The sequence below is a fragment of the Thermobia domestica genome, chromosome 7 (assembly GCF_964235325.1).
Source record: "Thermobia domestica chromosome 7, izTheDome1.hap1.1, whole genome shotgun sequence".
In the NCBI taxonomy this organism is placed as follows: Eukaryota; Metazoa; Arthropoda; class Insecta; order Zygentoma; family Lepismatidae; genus Thermobia; species Thermobia domestica.
Genome location: NC_137460.1, coordinates 211433194 through 211453516, shown reverse-complemented (window position 1 = coordinate 211453516; position 20323 = coordinate 211433194). Strand labels below are relative to the sequence as shown.

Sequence of the window (20323 nt, the reverse complement as noted above, 5' to 3'; positions counted from 1 at the left end):
AGTAATTTGGTTTTCGTGGGATGTAATTCCGCACCAGACAGTTGACTAAATATCTGGAGATTAGTAAGGATAGTATCTAAATCGCGCTGAGAGCGAAAGAAAAAGCAAATATCATCTATGAAACTCTGAACTTTAATAGTAGCCGGAGGAACACACAATCCCGTCATTTCATTCCGGATCTTATACAGAACCGGCATAACGGCAATGCTGTAAAGCATGGGGGACAAGGGACAGCCCTGAATAAGCCCCCGGTTAATTGAAAAGACCCGCGTTAAGGCACCGTTCAGTTTAAGTTGGGCAGTACGCTGGGAGTATAACGTCTTAACCATATTTAAAAATACTGGCCCGAAATGGAGCTTCTCAAGAACTGTGAATAAGTACTGATGGCTTAGTTTATCGAAGGCCTGAGAAAAATCAGTACTCAAAAGCGCTGCAGTTAATTTCGGACGACTTTCAAAATAAGCGATCGTGTCCCTAATATTCGATAAAGCCAGATATGTAGGATGCTGCTGATCGTGACCAAATTGTTCCGGTAACAGAATGGAACTTAAAGTATTACGTAACCGAGCTGCTAGAACTTTTGCGAGAAGTTTATAATCACAACATGCGAGACTGATAGGTCTAAATTGGTTGATGCGAGTGCTCTTGGGCTGCTTAGGAATGATCACTATAATACTGTGTGTAAATGTTTTGCCGACTTGTAAATTAGAACGAAAGGCATTAAAAAGTTCAGTAAAAAAAGGAATGAAAAGATCTGGGAATGTCTGGTAAAATTCGTAAGGTAGGGAGTCAATGCCACTAGATTTATTCTTTTTTGCCTGGAGGAGGGTATGCTGAATTTCTGCTTCAGTAAAGGGAGCATCAAGCTCTGCTTGGAGTTCAACTGGGAGAGGGTTCAAGGTATCGTAAACACCGTCATTACTAGCTGGAACATCATGGTTGCGATATAAATCAGCAAAATAGCGCACAAAGTATGGAATAATATTAGTTCCTTCATATAAAACACCTTTATCATCCAGTATATTATGAATAATCTGTTGTTTGCCTCTGCGACGTTCAGCACTGATATGTACAAGACTCGGAGGCTCAGTGGGTGACATTGATGAGATTTTGCTGCGAACAGTAATACCGTGGAGTCTTTTGCGGTGTAATGTTAACAAGAAAGCCTTTACCTGTTTAATTTGTGGAAGTACAGGTTCACCGTTAAGGAATGCCGTATGATAGTCGCGTAGAAGCTGAGAGTAGTAATTATATTGTTCATGGAATCGCTGTGACCGTTCTCTGCTGTATTCTTTACAGATTTGTTTCAAAGCTGGTTTCCCCCGTTGCTCCCACCATTGGATAATATTGTTCCGCCGCAAAAGTTGCTGATTAATTTCTCTCCAGCGTTGGCGTAGCAACTGCTGGAATTCTGGCTCAGAAAGGATGCCGGTATTGAGGTGCCATAAGCTATTATGGTTCAGAAGCTTTTGAAGCGGTAGCTGGATAGTCATAACTAGGCCCATGTGATCCGAAAAACAAACAGGGATCCTTTCCACAGATTGCACATGTGGAAGTAATGACCGTGAGATATAAAAAGAATCGAGGCGTGAAGATCCAGTGGCGTAGAAAAAAGTATGTCCAGGATTGTGGGGATGAAAATGACGCCAGACATCACATAAATTAAATTGGTTAATCACCTGTAATAAAGTAGGGCAGAAATTCGAAGTAGAAGTGGAATCTTGAGCGGAAACTATACTGTTATGATCTCCACCCCATATAATCAAACGAGAACTGTCATGTAAGGCGGAGGCTACCTCGGAATTAAAGAAATTATGACGTTCACGCCGTCGGTGTGTACCTGCAGGGGCATACGAGTTGCAAAACCGGATATTGGCCACATTTCCAGTAATAATCCGGCCGGTGGGATGTTTGTATAACTGTTCAAATGCTATATCATTACGATATATAAGTGCAGTACCCGTGCCGTTAACAGTTTCGTTAGAAAAAAAGGTGTGCTGAAAAAGGCCTTGAAGGTCAGTCAAGGTCACTTCCTGAGCAAACAGTATATCAAGAGAATAACATTTAATGAAATCCAAAACAGCACTTTGCTTGGTAGGAGATGTTAGACCATTAAAATTGACCGTTCCTATTTTAAAAGAATACATTAAGAGCTGCAAGGAAAGGCTTGGTGTGGAGGAAAAGGCACACACAAAAGAACCGGCAGGCCCAAGGAAAGCAGCAAAAAGATGCAATATTAACAAAAACAAAAGTCCCAAACAGACCGCTAGCATATTCTCACTGCGTAGCGGGTCTGTCCAAAGTCTCGGGGACAACCTCCCCATCATTACATGTAGTAGCATCTAATTGAGACATCTGTCGTAATCTAGTGCGGGTTAATCTACTGGTCGAATCATAGGTCTTCCCGGTCACTTTCAAAACTTTCCCAGTATTCACCTCGTGACTGGAACGTTTCTTCTTTTTCAGTTGTTCACTAATAGGGGGTTCAGGAGTGTCATCAACACTGGATGTAGGCGTAACGGGGGAACCACTACCAGTCGAGTCGAGCACATCGGAGAGAGGAGGCACCATGTCAAGGGAATCACTAACAACAGGTTCAGGCCGAGCAGGTGCTGAAGTATCGAAAGTCATTGGCTGGGGTCCGGGACACTCAGTCTTATCAGATAAGTCACCTACCTTATTTGCGTCGGGGTTAACCTCAGGAAGAATTTGGCTGGCCATACCCTCTTCATGAAACGGGACCTGTGAGGATGTATCACTTGGTCGGGACACAGAAGCTGCCTCGCAGGGGGCTGGCGGGGTAGAGTCACACGGAGTTGTCGGCATGGTAGTAATAGCGGGCCCGCTTTTTGTCGGCAAAACCGGAAACACACTATAGTTGTGAATAGCAGGCGCATCCTTCAGTTGTAGGATAGGTCGAGCAATGCGGCTACCCAAAGTAGAAATTCCAGAAGAATCACTGGACCGATGATCGAAACGGGCGCTAAATGTTCGGCGATCACACTGGGACACCAAATGCGTTTCACTGTCACACCTCGCACAAGTTTTTGTCTGTCCGGGATACGTCACCCAACAACGAAGAGAACTGAGAGTAATATAGGAAGGGATATTCTTTTTTAAAATCATTTTCACAACTTTGCGGCCAGTACGTACTTTATAATAATGTCCATCAGTATAAAGTTCGTCACTAACACTAAGAATTTCACCATAAACTTGAAGAACTTGTTTCACTTGGTTATCAGAAATTTCCATAGGTACCGCGTGGATACGTACCAATTTAATTGTATGAGAAGCCGAGTCAAGCGGAAGGTCGTAAGTACCTTCTGCATCTATATACGGTACTTTATTGTCAAATTTAGTAATGATCTGTTCACAGAGCTGTTGAGTAATTAATTTGATATATAGAAGTTTACGTGGAAAGTCTAGTTCAATACTTAATACTGCATCTTGTGCAAGCTCAAAGGTGGTTCGTATCCACTCATGGAGCGAAATCGAATTGGGAACTTTGGAGACAGGTTGAAAACTAATGCGAAGAGTGTTAAGCCTAATATTGGCCATCGTAATCAGTCGTAATCTTGCACTTCACTGAACAAAAACGGGGAGAAATCACCCAAATCAAGTGGTAAGCTCACTCTGCTCAAGTCCAAAAAGCACAGCAAAAACTCGCACAAAAAAAAAAGAAAAAAAACTATCACTACTAGCAGAATCAGCACCAAGACGCGAGCAACACAGAACGTGTTGCCTCGACGAAAACTCAGGCGCAACTACCCACTTGACCACACAAATTTTCTTTTGTTGCCTATCTTTTTCTTAAGAAATAAATGCTCATGGCTATAGAGCAAGTCACTTCCAAACTTAAGACAACAGTTTTTCTCTTTGTTTATATTTTCCGTATAACATCTTGCTTACAGAAGCTAATTTATATTTGGCAGACAATTTACACCCTAGATTTAAGCCAATAAATGCAATATGTTGCTCCAACTTCCAGTTCCTTGATTCAGCTGTTCTCCTACTAATCTTGTTATTCCCTCTGCAATCGTGCTGCGCTACTCCAAAAATTCCCTCGAAAACATTATTGCCAGTATACACAAAACCGAACATAATTTTGTTTTTTGGTTACATTTTTATTATTTTATTATATTTTTTGAAAATATCTCCTTAGATGGATTGCTTTCTATTATCTCCACGTACTAATAACTGAATTTTACCAATGAACATATGGAAAATGGAATAATTGCGAAAAATTGTGAGTTACAGTATACGCGCAATATTTTTTGCGCATGGGAGTACATTCGGCAAGGGAATTGATCGCAGAACTTGGGTGAACACGTGATTGCCAAGGCACATTTCTTTTTAACCTTTAACATGTTCGTAAGCTGGAGAGTGTGTATACTGATAGATCTTGAGGTAGAAATGGAGCAATTGTTTATAAATATTAGGGAAGATAGCAGGAGCAGCGATGAGTCAACAAAGTCATGACGAAAGTGAATGAAGTAAATAGATTAAGAGATGAGTTTTTGGATGTGTTACTTTAACGTTTTATTTCGATTACATTGAGATGTGTACACTCATGTCCAAAGTTATTGTCGCATATCTATAACTGTCTTCTTGTAAGAATATAATTTGATAATGATTTTGCATGGTACTTTTAATACTGATACTATATGTAGAGTCGGGAAATGTATATTTGTGGTAAATTTCATAGGAAAAGAATACGAAAATTAGCATGAGTAAAACAAAATGTTGCTAAATGGATAAGAAAATTTAGTTTCGTTTTATTGTTCTTATTTACTGCTCTTTTGACATGAAATTTTCCACATAGCCTACATGTCTTTGCCGATTATACACATACTAACATTATAAGAAATACCAGGCGAATTCGTTATCAAATTATATTCCTACAATAACATATTTATAGACATGCGACAATAATTTTAGACATGAGTGTACATGCATTAATGTTTTTATGATGTTGTGAAAGGTTATAATAAATACTTTTTCCTATTACATTCTTATGAAGTAGACTTCGCGCTACAAGCTTCCTGAACGCGACAACACTGCACGACAGCGTTGCCGCACTTCCATTTACTGTATGCTGTTTCTTCATATAAGCGCGGGGAATTTAAAGATTGGGTTGCAACATGGCTCACCGCTTAACGCAGAGAACATGTTGAAGTAAACATATTTTTTTAAAAAATAAATACTCTATCAACTAAACCGTTTTTTGTTAATAGTTCCAAATATTTGGAACACTAGACTTCCAAATTTTCGAACAGTATTTTGTACGTTTCTCTACCTACCATGGTAAAGGAGATCAGAGCTTCGCACATTTGTTTTAATTACACAAAAAATATCAAGTGATGAAAATTGAACTTTTCACAACTTACAGTTAATGGATGCATCTACATATTGTACACAGGAAATTATTTCACGTGATCTCTTTTCTGAGATATAGCTCTATAAACATTGATCTACCAAAAAAGTACGAAAAAATACGCACTTTTTCATTAATTTTTATTTTTTTCTCACTACATAGTACAAAGAAAATTTTTATGTCTTAAGTATTAAAAAGACAACATTGCAGCAATTCCAACGAGGTACGACAATGCAATATAAGTTTTGACTGGACGTCACGGCAGCACCGCGAAGTCAGGGGCCTATCTTTATGAAATGGATAGTAGGTGAATGTTTCGAAAAATATCACACACAGTGCAAATATAGGTAACAGATATGTAAAAGGGCAGTTTATGCTTAATTTCTGACATATATTTTTAATAAAACAAAGGTATTGTCTGTAATGTGGTTGTTTATTTGTATTGAAATGGTAGTAAGCAGAAATCACTGAAATTATCTCAAAATAAATCCGAGCAGTACAGCTTGCTGTGTCAAAACAAATTCAAGGGGAAAGGGTTAATATCTACATCTAATACCCTACCAATATGCTTTACAATTTCATACGTGTCTTCATTCTGCTTTTCCGGTATACCGTATATTTCAATTACATTTCTTCTACCGTATTGTTCAAGTTCTTCTACTTCACTTTCAGTATCTTTTAGTTGTTTTTCAAGCTGAAAATTTTCATCTTTCAACTGTTCTATTACTTTCGTACACTCACTTATTTTCTCGCATTGCTTTTTGATTGTAACCATGGTCTCATCAAGCTTTTCGTGCGCGAGATCCAAAGATTTCTCTAGCTCTTTTTTCCCTTTCACTATTATTTTTCTTTAATTCCCCGATTTCAGTTTTCAAACTTTGAAGAAGTGAATAGATTTCAGCGAGAGGTGGAGACACTGATTCGGATGTATCACTATGCACACTAGAACGCTTTTTCTTTTGACAAACTTGACAAAACCATAACTGTTTTTCATTTTTAAAATACTCAACATCCGTTTCTTTTAAATGAACACATTTAGCGTGCCAGAAGTTAAAGCATATTCCGCACTGAATTTACTTAATGCTTCTTGCCGAGGAACAAAAAATGAAAGAAAACAGTTGGAAATGAAAGGAACAAGAAATGAAATAATCAAATGAAAGAAAAAAGTTCTTGCAGACATGGGTCAGAAAGTGTTTCCTTTCACAGTCATAAAACGCCAAAAATGTAAAACATCACGTTTTAAAACGCTCTGGTTTAAAAAATATGGAACTTCTCGCAAGCACCTCAAGGAATTAAACAGAAGCTGGTTTGCACTTTACATAAATATCCAACGCTTACAATCGTCCGGTACCGGAGTAACGAATTGTATAAAGTACTTTTAAGTACTAATTTAATATTCGTTGCATAGATCTGTATATAGTGTAAAGTTAAAAAGTGCGCCCTTCTCCCATGCAGGAGAGATTACAGAAGATTCAGGGGCTGGAATGTATGTAAGACTCTACCCTTTACGGTGGCGAAGGGTTCTATGAGGCTCTGAGGCCGGGCCTACCCTGTTTTCTATCGTATATTTTCTTTATCTTTGGTTTCTTATAAAATAAAGACAATACTTCAACATTTCGGTTTTTCCGGTAACAAAATACTAGGTTGGAAACACTCGGAGTCCCTTTCGTCTGAGCCTCATCAGCTTACTAGACAGGTTACGGGCAGTGCTGCTCAGGGAGCGAAGCTATTATTGCTGGGAATTGCATGCGTTGTTGGGAAGGTGCGAAGGCTCGCCTCCGGGAGTTTAGTTTTAGCGTTGAAGGCATCTTTCAATGCTAATATGTTATAAAATTATTTCCTTACCACAGAGTAAGAAGTTTCTGTGTAGAATTATGTATTTCTATTAATGATAAATTGTTTAATTTAGGTACACACTATCAGGAGTTATTGAGAATAGCTGTTTTCCCTCCTACGTGGGGCCTAGTCCATAATAGCTTATATAATATAAGTCTGATACATTAAATATATGTATAAATTTACCAAACGCTACTGTGCAGAATAAAATATTTATATTTGTGTGTAATTTTAGATGAGGTTTCCATTTCATAGAATTAGATGGAATATTTACGATTTTGTTCGGGGGACTTTGCTTGTTTCGGGAGGGGTTTTGCTAACTTTATTCCTGGAAATGTGAAAATTCTGTAATATATATAAAACAATAAAAAAGTTCCAATAAAATTTCGGTGAGTGCTTAAGCACGGAAGTCGCCCTCTTAAAATGCCACTCCATAGAATGCAATATTAAATATCTCGCGTTGATTCAAATCGAGTTTCTTCTGAGAATTAACATTTCTAGTTAAGTCATTATTACGTAATTCATTAATTAAATACAATATTGTACTTACTTTAAAAGTAAGAGGTGCAAGTAACGGATAGGTGCTGATTGCCACGGGTGCTGATTGCCACGGGTGCTGACTGCCACAGCCAATTATTGGTGCTGACTGCCACAACTGTCGCTGATTGCAAATATGAAGGTGCTGACTGCCACGACGGCGTGCTGACTGCCACGAGCCTGGGAGGAACTGTATTTGAAAAGAGAGGAATTAATCCCTCATACTAAATTTATGATTATTAATTAATTTAGTAGGAATTAATTTAATAATCATCACAGCAAATCTATGTGGAATCCTATAAGTTACAAAGTTGCTCACTAAGTGGAACGACATATACTTGAATGTTTATAAAGGGATTGTCTTTTCTGTTATATGTACAATTTGCACATTTCATTGTTTATATTAATTGTTTTATTGTATTATTTAATGGATATGATGGTCTGAAGCCAGCTGACAAGGGAAGTTCGGGAGAAAGCACTCGCCTGCAGAGAAATAAGCATGCCATTTGAAGGACCAATTCATGCTGATTACAACAGGTAATAAAATTCCTGTACGTTGAGAACTGTTCGAGATATTCAGCTTGGAAATTTATATGAGAAAATGAGTGGGTGCACGTTTCAATGCGTTAAGTATTCTCACACATGGCGAAGCCTGATGGTTTGAACTTGCTATTGCTTGATCACTAGGGTCCATTCACAGACAAATTGTTCATTTCAAGTTGCATGACGGATGGCAAAAACTTAATGGTTGAGAAGATACCAAAGAATTGCACACGATTTGTGCAACCATTTGATGTGTCTTGATTCCGATCAAAGATTATGGCAGGAGATTTGTACATAGTATGAAACTTCTTCATCTGGACGTTATAATGTACCAACGAAACAATCGATCACGGCGTTTACATTGGATTGTTTCAGTTTGCGTTCTGCAAGGCAGGTTACGAACAAATTATAGGCCTATAACTTTTGAATCACTTGTCGAATTTGCTTTTTGCTTTGGTTCTGCGAACTGTTCTCTTGACGGATGCAACACAATTGCACATATAAAATGTTCATGGTGCAAGGGAGTATTTTGCCTGCGTCATTTCTTCATAAAACAGAAGAACAACAGTGATCAATTTTCATCTCTAACCTATGATTATTGTAAACAATGTAATGACTAATTGTATCTAACAAACCCGTTAGTTATTGCGAAACACTTTTTTTCTGTTACTTCCGGCAGCTTTCAATTCGTATGTCAATATTCGTTACTAATTATGTTGTACTTAACGCGTATAAATGAGTATATCCTCATTTTCTCATATAAACTTCTAAGTTGAATATCTCGAACCGTTTTCAACCGTACAGGAATTTTATTAGTTTGTTATAATCAGCATGAATTGGGACTTCAAATGGCATGCTTAGTTTCTCTGCAGGCGAGTGCTTTCTCCTGAACTTCCCTTGTGAGGGACAGCCAGCAGTGCTTTATTGATGGAACTTTCAAGAGCTGCTCGAAACCAGTTGCACAGCTGTACACAGTTCATGCTGACATAGGGAGTTCAAGTGAGAATACATAAATCGTACCAATTTTGTACGCACTGCTCCCTGACAAAACTGAAAGTACACTCATGTCCAAAATTATTGTCGCATATCTATAACTGTCTTTTTTCTTGTAAGAATATAATTTGATAATTTTGCAGGGTACTTTTAATATTTATATTATGTGTATAATCAGGAAATTTATATTTGTGATAAATTTCATAGGAAAATAATTATAAATACGAAAATCATAATGAGTAAAATAAAATGTAACTAAATGGACAAGAAAATTTTATTTTCGTTTTATTGTTCTTATTTACTGCTCTTTTGACATGAAATTTACCACATACTTGTCTTTGCCGATTATACACATACAAACATTATAAGAAATACCGGGCGAATTCGTTATCAAATTATATTACTAGAACAACATATTTATAATCATGTGACAATAATTTTGGACATGAGTGTCCATACAGAGACCTGTTTACCTTTGTTATGTGTTGGTCTGAACAACACGATCCTAAGGATCATCTAGTTTCTTTCATGCTTCTTGGCGTCCGGTAATGTTACGTCTAGCAACTTTCTCTCAGGTTCGTGGCAGTCAGCACGCCGTCGTGGCAGTCAGCACCTTGATATTGGCAATCAGCGCCAGTAGTGGTAATCAGCACCAATAATTGGCTGTGGCAGTTAGCACCCGTGGCAGTCAGCACCCCAGCATACTAAAGGGGAAACCGAGTCAACCCCTTACCTACGTCACTGATATGGATTAATCATTAACTTTGTTACACACATTTACCTATCTGGATACACAGTTGCGATTTTATTACTACATTATTGCATAACAGTGTCTGAGTGTAGTCTTATTTTTTCCCTTTTCTACAATTTTTTTTCAAATTATAAAGGTAACCAAGAAAGTTCTGTTGCTCTTTCACCCCGTACACTCGGAAAAAAAATGAAATCTGTGAGTTTTACGTCCCACGCTTATGCCGGTTAGGCTAAAGGAGACGGTGATGATGAGTAATGAATGAAATGGTGGAATGAAGAAAGTGGAAGGAAACGGGAGAACCCCGAGAAAACCCATGCACACGGTGTTTGTCCACCACAAAGTTCACTTGGCGGGGGCTGGGATCGAACCCGGGACCCCAAACACCGGAGGTGAACGCTCTACCACTGAGCCACCGCGGCCCCGCCCACTACATTCGAACATCGATATGTCACCCAAGACGTACCTGGAAGACCAAAAATAGTCCCCATCAGCATCGACGATCTTTTGCCAATGTTCTGGAAGGCCATGGATTCCATCGCGGTAGAACTTGGTGGACCGTGAAGCGAAGAAGGTATCAAATGCATGGCGATTTTGCGCCTCTACTAGGGATTTGAACTGTCATCCTCTAAGGTGATTGTGCAAGGAACGAAACAGGTGATAATCGGACGGTGCAATGTACGGGGAATTTGGCGGATGCAATAGTGTTTCCTATTCAAGGCATAGAGTTGTGTGCCGGGACATCGCAACCACGTGAGGCTTAGCGTTGTCCTGTAACAAGGGGGTGGGGGGCTTTTCGATTCAGAAGTTCTGGCTCCAGAGTTTTGAGTTTTTCTTGGAGAGGGCACAACTGTTGACAGTACATAGTTGCATTGATGCTCTGACCAGCTGGTAGCAGTTCCTGATGCACGATGCCGCGAGCAGCCAACCAAACACACAGGAGAAACTTATTCTAGTGTAGTGCTGATTTCGGTTGTTTTGGAACCGTTTCGTGGAATGATAACCAATGATGACTGCGCCGTGGAGCTTCATACAGGACCCATTTCTCATACATGTCAACACTCTGTCCAGAAATGGCTCCTTCCTCAGACGAGACAGCAAAGAAATACAAGTGTCTGCTCGTGTTGCTTCTGGTCCGGAGTCAAATCATGTGTGACTCATCGACCAACTTGTGGTGCTTTGCAAGTAGATGGAGGTGATGCCGAAGGTTTCTCCACTCATACCAAATTGTAGTCCCAGTTCCTCACATGTCTGGCCACTGTTTGCTTCAATTATTGCCTAAAAATCTTCATTTTGTACATGTATTGGTCTTTCGGCACGTGGTGCATCTTCGAGTGTTTCGTCACCTTCCTTAAACTTGTTAAACCACCGCTGCACTGTCCACGGAGTCAGGATACCCTCACCAAAGGTCTGGCATATCTTCCGCGCTACTGTAGCGGCGTTAGACCCGTTTGACCTCGTACAGCATACACGTCCTTATGACGTTCTATGGAATTCCCATGTTCACTCTGTCCTTATGCAAGTTCACGGTGTAACTGAACTGCCACAACCAGTTAGTATGTTTGATATACCCACATCAACAAATGACCTTTGCCTTATCTCTATTTGTATTCAACTCACGGTGTGAGGGCCAATTGAACACAGACCTCCACAAAATGCGGCAGAACTTTCTTGCTTACCTTTATGTATAAAGCAGAAGTGAAACAAATGAACTTCTTAAAACAGATTTTTCATCAATAGTTTATTCATGCATGTCCTACAATCTGTGATTCTAATTTGCACAGTGTCAAAAGCAATGTTTCAGATAATAATAATAATAATAATAATAATAATAATAATAATAATAATAATAATAATAATAATAATAATAATAATAATAAATATGTAATTATGTAGTCTATGCATGGGGAGTTATAAATGTTTTCACATTCTGTAGCAACTTTCGGTTCGCTTTTAGTGTGTGAAAATCCGCCGTCTGAAGAAGTCATCCCCTCTAACAAAAGCTTGCTGCGTACACCTCTACATGAGCTGTACTTCAAATACCTCACCTTTGAAATCATTTTTGTTCTCACTTCAGGGACTGATAAGTTTACAAGCATACCCATTGGATTAAGCATCATTAAATTAGTACGAAAAGCACAATTAGAAGTTTATCCAGCATGAGCACTATTTGCTACTGCCATGATCGGGTGTTATTTGTTCTTATTTTTCTGTTTTACAAAAAGTCCCTGACTGATTCGGGTGATCCTCGTATTTTTCTAGTATGTAACTGATATTTTTAATAAATATGAGATAAGAAACAATATTTGAATTTTTGAGTGAAATAATCAAGCTAAAGATTTATTATTTTTCCCATTTGTTACTAAGGTATTTTGTTCTGAAGAACATTCAATATCTTGTCTCCCTGTTCCTACACCTCTGAAAGCTGCACGAATTCTAACGACAAGTGAAATGCATGAGGAGAACAAATATAATACTTACAAGGAAATTTTTCACTTTCCAGATGGTTGCGCGAAGATGGTGGGCAATTACGACCTATAATAGGATCCATAAGGATAACTCCAGCACAAGACGTTCTACATATCCGCCGCGTAGTTGAAGAGGATGCTGGGAAATATGTGTGTCGTGTAACCAATCAATTCGGAGAACAAGAAGTCCGTATTACGCTCAGTGTCACTTCACCCATAAGCGTTCATATTCAGCCCCAAATACAGGTAGGTACTTACAATTACTATTATTACTAAAACTATTATTATTGTTGAACTGACATCCTAACAAAATATCCATATCTAATATTAGGACAGAGGTCCCTCGTAGCGTGGTTAGCGTCGCGCCTTCGGTATGAATAACCTGGGTTTACTTTCCAGTGGGAGTTCATGTGGCTCGGATCCCCCTTTAAGCTGTAGGTCATTGTGTCATATAGCATCTCTGCTGAAAGAGACGCTGAACTTAAACTTAAATTAATCATAAATAATATTGGAGCAGCCTTCTTCACTTTCTTTCATCGATAAATAGCAACGTCATAATTTTGCGAGGTCACTGTCGAAGAATGCTTACGTTATCAAGTCTGGAAATGATCTTTGGGCAACATCATATGCATAGGCTTGCTTGAGGCTATCTTACTTTCACAGTCCAATCATTCTTCCATCGTCATTAGCATTTGCCAACACTCTCATTCAGCACAAGGCATAATATGATACACTTAGCCAGAAGTCTGGTTATTTTACTTATCTATGTAACCTTTTACAAGGTACAGTAACACAAGTTACAGACATCGAGTTCCAGTTAACTATGCTGCTAAGTACTACACACAATTAAGACTGCTTTAATAAACTGTTCCTCTGGCGAAGGTGTTGTATCATTTATTCATGATACAAATAATATCACTTCGTAATGTTTGTTACGAGTTTTAAAAATTTACTTAAATCATTAACAAACATTACTTCGCCACCGATGCAAGTAAAGAAATGTTAAAATTGTTAGATTCATGTTTATAATTGTATCAAAGAGCTATGAAAAAATAGCTAGTTGTCTTATGAACATAATATATTGTAACTGTAATGTTTCCGTAGTCTTGCCAGTAGTAGAAAATGGATCGATCTGGAACAACCTGGAACATATGAGGCCAACCTAGGCCAACTCACGAGCCCCTGAGAAATTGAGCACCTTACACCGTAAGCCCACGGTCTCTTACGACCTCCATTTTAAGGGTGAATTTATTCCCTTTTATGACCACTTTTTAGGGGGTGTATTCGTTCTCTTTTATAACCACTTTTTAGGGGATGAACTCGTTCCCTTTTATGAGCATATTTTCCAACCCCTATTAACAAATAGCATAACAAGGGTATACTCGTTCTCTTTTATGAGCATTTTTTCAACATAGCAGACAATGAACATAGCAAAGGGGTACGAACACACAACTATTTAACATAGCAAGGGTGTATTCGTTTTCAACCCCTATTTGAACATTTTATCATAGCAGAGAATACATGGAGACTATGAACACACAGCAGAACAGATATACATAGCACAGCTAATAAAAGAGCATGGCTTATTTTCCAACCCTTATTTTAACATAGCAGAAATTACACTGAGACTATGAACACATAGCAGAGCATAAGACTACGTAACACACAACAACCTCCATTTTAGGGGTGGACTCGTTCTCCAACCCCTACGAACACATAGCAGAGGTGTATTCTTTTTCAACCCCTTAGCATCAGACTACATAACATAACAGAACTAGTAAAAGAGTATGGTATATTTTCCAACCCCTATTTGAACATAGCGCATCAGACAGAGACTACGAAACATAACAGGGGAGAACATAACGAACATAGCAGAGAATATGAAACATAACAGGGGTGAACTCGTTCCCTTTTCCAACCCCTATTTGAACATAGTAGAAATTACATAAGACTACGGGGGTGTATTCCACCCCTATTTGAACAGCAGAGAATAGGGGTGTATTCGTTTTGGATTCCACCCTATTTTAGGGGTGTACTCGTTTTTCAACCCCTATTTTAACATAATGAACATGGCAGAGATTATTTTCTTTTACGGGGGTAGCAACACCCCCAACCCTCCTCCTTTCTCATCCAGGGCTTGGGACCGGCAATGGCGGAGTTTAAAAAAATAACATCATCATACTCTCCTAAATGAATAAAGCATAATATCATTAGCATCAATAGTAGTGAGTGAGAATTTGTTTAAAAAATCGTGCAGTGAATAACCAGATGCACGACATGCTAGATATAAAAAACAGTAATGTCCACAAAATTGAGATAAATCACCTTGAATACGTCTATTATTCCATGTATAATACAGACAGTTTCGTTTTAAAAACCTTATATGATGTTGTATATAGGGAGGTATACCATAGCTATCGGAATACTCTCCCACACACATATTAGATATATAAACAGCAACCCAATGTTCACCAGGCTTATCACTAGAATCAGTATTTATAATTATGGCGGCTGGAAATGTATGAATAAACAAAGGTAACTCATCAGCAGCATATACACCAATAAAATGATCTTTAGGCAAATTTTGTTGTAATGCTTCATAAAGCTCAATTGTATTTAACATTTTTTAAATTAATATATATTTATCTCTGGAAATCAATTTCTAATTCTGAAGAGAATTCACCATAAATAATTGTTGTTACAGGATATGGCAGTGCTTCTTTAAAATGAACCTCTAAACGTACACTTCCTTGCCGTTGTGGACTAGTATGAAATGCAGCACTTGCGCTTGAATCATCAGTTAAATCAAACACTAGTAGAGTATAACCATTAGGATATTCGGCGAGTGAAATATTATTACCTTGATTAGAATAATAAATACCTGAACCTGTAAATAACGTAGAATATGCTTGTACATACAGATTATCATTAAAATCCGGTTGTAAAGGTTTGAAGGGTACTGGAGTTCCATCAACATACAGTGTAAAAAACGTCATACTAAAATGTTGAAAATTGAATGGATTTGTTTGATAAGTACCATTGAAAGCAGTATTAGTAACAAAACCAATAATAATACGTTTAGGCACTATGCCTGAAAACAGATCTGGAAGTGTACTATCCATAATTCCTTGTGGCAGAGTTTCTGTCTTCACCTGCACTTTTGTTATAGGATATTTTATTCTAAATTTAGGATTTTGTAATACTTTATTTTGTGCTATTTTAACTGCTGGTGATACATCAACCTTTTTCACAAGCAATGTTGCATCTGTAATTACAACTTTTCCATCAGCATCTGCGTCACCCATTAGACAAAATGTAGGTTTAGCTGGAATTAGTTTAATACGCAATTGTACACCATTCAGTAAAAATTTCTCCTGATTGAAAATATCACCATGAATATAACCCAATAATTCAAATGACTGACTTAAAGCAGTGAGAAGAAAACGTTGTTTAAATCCTACATTAGCATCGGCCACACTGTCCATATGCCCTGCAGAATCTTTAAACCACATTGATGTTTGAAGATGCGTTGTTTTAGCTTCAGCATTATAATTTAGTAGTTTTTCAATATACGATCGATATGGATATGTATGTGAAGAGTAGGAAATAAGTTGATTATTTAAATATAATTGCACTTCACTGAACATTGCATTGAGAAAATCATTTACAGGGCCGATTTTCTTATCGGCAGAAGTTAAATTAGAACCATCTGATTTAATAATTTTACCTTTAACATATAACATTCTGTGCGGTAAGTCAATATAGTCATCCCCATGACCGGGGACTACAAATTCTATTGGTGCATTATCAGCTATTGAAGCCACAGGCTTATATGGAACTATTTTATTACCTATAATACTGGTTTGAGTGGATAAACCAGCAAATAAATCTAATTCTGATTTCATACACTCACACTGCATTTTTGTCTTTTTCTTACTATTAATATTCACCCATGGTAAGATTTACAATATCGTATTACGTCTACGAAAATGTAATTTTACACATACACTGCCATATTGGAAAGGAAGTGGATTACCTGTACTATCTCTTAAATCAATAATAATTTGATCAAATTGTTTACGTTGCACTGGCACATAATGAGGATTATCAAAAATATGTACATTATTAATACCATGCTCTGTAATATTTGTATTTATAATACGTAACAATGGAGCTACGGTGTCACCCAACATTTGTGGTTCTACAATAGCACTGTAAATATACATAAGTGTAGGTAGCGCTTTTTGTAAATCAGGTGGATAACGAGCATGATGAACAACTGCAATATCTTCTTGTTGAATATGATCAAAACCTAGTATTCTGGCTAGTTCAGGAGATAGGCGTACTTGTATATGCTTCTCTTGATCTTTTATTACTCTATTAACCTCAATTCGTTTCACTGATGCTTTGACTTTTAATTGTAAATTTAATATATCACTTTTATGATTAATTTGAGATAGAATATCATCAAAATGATAATAGTGGCCTGGTAAGATTTGAGTTATGTTCCAGTTTTTTGTATTCATGAGACGGTAATAAATATTATTTGTATATTTGGAAATATTCTGAAATGAACTTGTATAATGTACTTCAACAACAGCTGTTTCCCACACTCCCTTCTCCAGTACAATAGGTTGATATAATTTAGTAGTATAACAAGCAAGAGTATTTTGAGGAAAATATTTCATAGAACTATTGCTAGGAAGTGTGAGATAAAAACTTTGCTCCATAATTAATCAATCAAAAATATCTTTGGATCTTTTTATCCGTTTCACAGCACCACCACCGCCACTAAAATGAACTTTCTGTCCTTTTCTTCTTCCAGATCCTTCCAACACCTGATTTAATTTATTTTGAGCTTTATTTTTTAAATTTGTTTTAGCTTCTTGCCATCGATCATGCAAAGACTCTTCAATAGGTCTATTATTATCTAGTACATCTCCTGCTACATTAATTCCTGTACGTATCAATTCTTTACCAACAGTTTTTGCACCTTGTTTTAATAAAGGAAATACAGTACGAAATAAACCTCCTAGAAAACTACCAATGCCATAACCTTCTTGATATGCTGTACCTCTATACACGTTATAATCACCTCCTGCTTGATGTGTGTAATAATTAAGGTATGGCTCACTCATCTTTCTTTCTTTCTATATACTTAAAAATATCAATAGATTACAATAGAATATTATTATTATTGCTTATAAGTACACCATTTGCGTTTACGGGGTGGAGGACCATCTTCTTCGTCCTCTTCGTCTTCTGTTAGTTTTCTAATATAATCTATTCGTTGAGGATTACCAATGTACTCTAAGGGTAGATTGGCTTTTGCTAATAATGTAGCAAAAGGTTTCCAGCCGGCAACTGAAATATTTTTCTTACGACATCTAACAAAATCGGATATCAAATCCACTATATTTGCACCTGGAATTAATTTATTATTAGTATTCACATTTCCATTATCGTCCCATTGAATATTTGGATTTTGTTTCAATTTACGTAATAAAGGTCTTGCTTTACGTTTACAAATTTCAGGGAGAGTAGATATTATTTCATCATCATCCTCCTCCTCCTCAACCTCTTCTTCTTCTTCCTTCGTAGTAGTAGTAGTAGTAGTAGTTGCTGTTGTTGTAACTGCTGTCGGTTTTTGAATTATATTTAAATATTTTTGTAAGACTTCTCTATATCTTGTCCATTTTTCTTCTGCATTTAAAATTTTATTATTTAAAATTTCTTTTATTTCATCATCAAGATTAGATATCGTTTGATAATGATGTAATTTTTCTGGTGAGATTAAAATAAGTTTTTGTGCGTTTTGCATAATTATTTAGTTAAACTAGATAGTATACCTCCTAAAATAGGTGCAAGCAATGCAGTAAGAAAACCACCTTTTTGTATAATTATTCGTTTTTTCTTTTGTTTTAATGACGGACCTTTTTTCACCAAATATCTCAGTTCCTTTTTATATTTTTTAGCTTATTTATCTCTGTTTTATTTAATGGAACATTTCCCTGTAATACGTTATAGGAACAATCACAAATAGAGCGAATTAAATCAGGATCTGCATTTTGTAAAATTGCCTTACATGCTTTCGGTTTTGACATTGCTAAAAATTTTAACAAATGTGCATTTTCCTTACTAATCATCTTTTTACGGCTATTAAAGCACAAATAGTTGTTAGAATATAAACCATATTACAATTATTTTTTACAGGTACATAAACATAATTAAAAGCATCTGTTGGAAAGATATTTGTTCGAACTCGCTGCTCATCAGGAGTATTTTGTTTTAAATCAAAAAGTAAATAACCATGTGCAATTCGAGTTGCATCTTGATATGCTTCTTGAATAAATTTTGTATTACCTGGATACAATTGTCGTGCGAGATAATTAATTTCAGCTTGATCTCTAGGATTTTTAAAACAAACAATATAATGACAATTTAACGAAATATCCCGCATTCCTTTTTGTTGATGGAAAATATTCTGTGTTATAAATATTACACTTATATTTCTATGATGGCTACCCTTAGTAAAAATATCTACAATCCGATGGTCACACTCACGCATTAAATCATCAATAATGACAAGATGTGGACCTTCGTGTGCTTGTAATTTATTATTTTGAGGTAAACCTTCTTTAAACGTGCAGTCTGAAAGAGTATCATACAACGGCTGCCATTCACCATAACACCATACAATATTTTTAAATAACTTACTATAATGGTCAAGAAATGTTTTAACAAAATATGATTTTCCACAGCCTGTAGGACCTGCTACCATACATGTAAAAGGAATTTTCCATTCCATCTCTATTACAGATATATTGCATTTATTTTAAATAGCGTTTTTAAATATTTTGCTTTCTTTTCTCCTTTACATAAAAAACAGCGTTTGTGGAAGAACGAATTTGGTTTAATATACTTTTTACTTGTGATACTGATAGACCTCGTGATGATGAGGATGACAATTTAACTAAGCAACGAAAATTTACACTGTTGCTAGAATTTAAAATATAAAATTCACCTTTTGAAATTATAAAATCTACAAGAAATATTTGTGACGACATGCTTCACCTATAAATTCTTGACTTTTCTTTTTGTTTTACAATATACTATGTTTTAAATCAATCCAAGAATTTTCACTTTTTGGCAGACCTAACCATTTCACATAGGCCTTATTATTTTTCTTTCGCAAAACTTTTTCAATTAAATATGTTTTTGGAAATTTCGTTAATTGTAATTCGTGTCCGTAAAATCTTCCTTCAATAGGTTTATTATTTGAGTCTACTAAGTGATATGTCGGAGGATTAGTGAAGAAAACTTTAGCAATTCGAAAAATTTCCGTACTCCAATTGCGTGTAAAACTTCTATCAAAATCAGGACGCTTAAGTTTACTAATTCTTACATATTCACCTATCTTAAATTTACTTTTTCTTTTTATCACAGAAAACTTTTTGCAATAGATGTTTGTCAATAGATCTTTTTCATTTTCTTTTTTAATAGCGTCGATAGGTTTCATTTTAATAGTGGAATGAATAGTATTATTATAATTATGTAGTAATTCCGGCAGAATGCCAATCCATTTATAATTTCCCTGCAGTGTAAATTGTCTCCACATTAAATTACGTAATGATCTATTAAATCTTTCAATAATACTTGCTTTCACATCACTGTACGTGGAATAATGTTTAATGTTATTTTGGTTCATCGCCTTCTGAAACTCTGAATTATAAAATTCTCGACCCCTGTCAGTTTGTAAAAATTTGGGGCTTTTGTTTGCGTTTCGCAGTACTGTTATAAATGCTTGTGTAATTTCTTTCCCAG

At 36.5% G+C, this 20323-nt stretch overlaps 1 protein-coding gene across 1 annotated transcript in view; it reads left to right on the top strand.

Annotated features, from left to right (window-relative positions):
- The window catches only part of LOC145690710 (cell adhesion molecule Dscam1-like), a 934280-nt gene that overhangs the window by 718470 nt on the left and 195487 nt on the right, over nt 1–20323 (top strand). The window contains exon 8 of the mRNA XM_081765878.1: nt 12535–12745. Within this exon, the coding sequence (XP_081622004.1) occupies nt 12535–12745 (211 nt within the window). The remainder of the gene's footprint in view (nt 1–12534; nt 12746–20323) is intronic.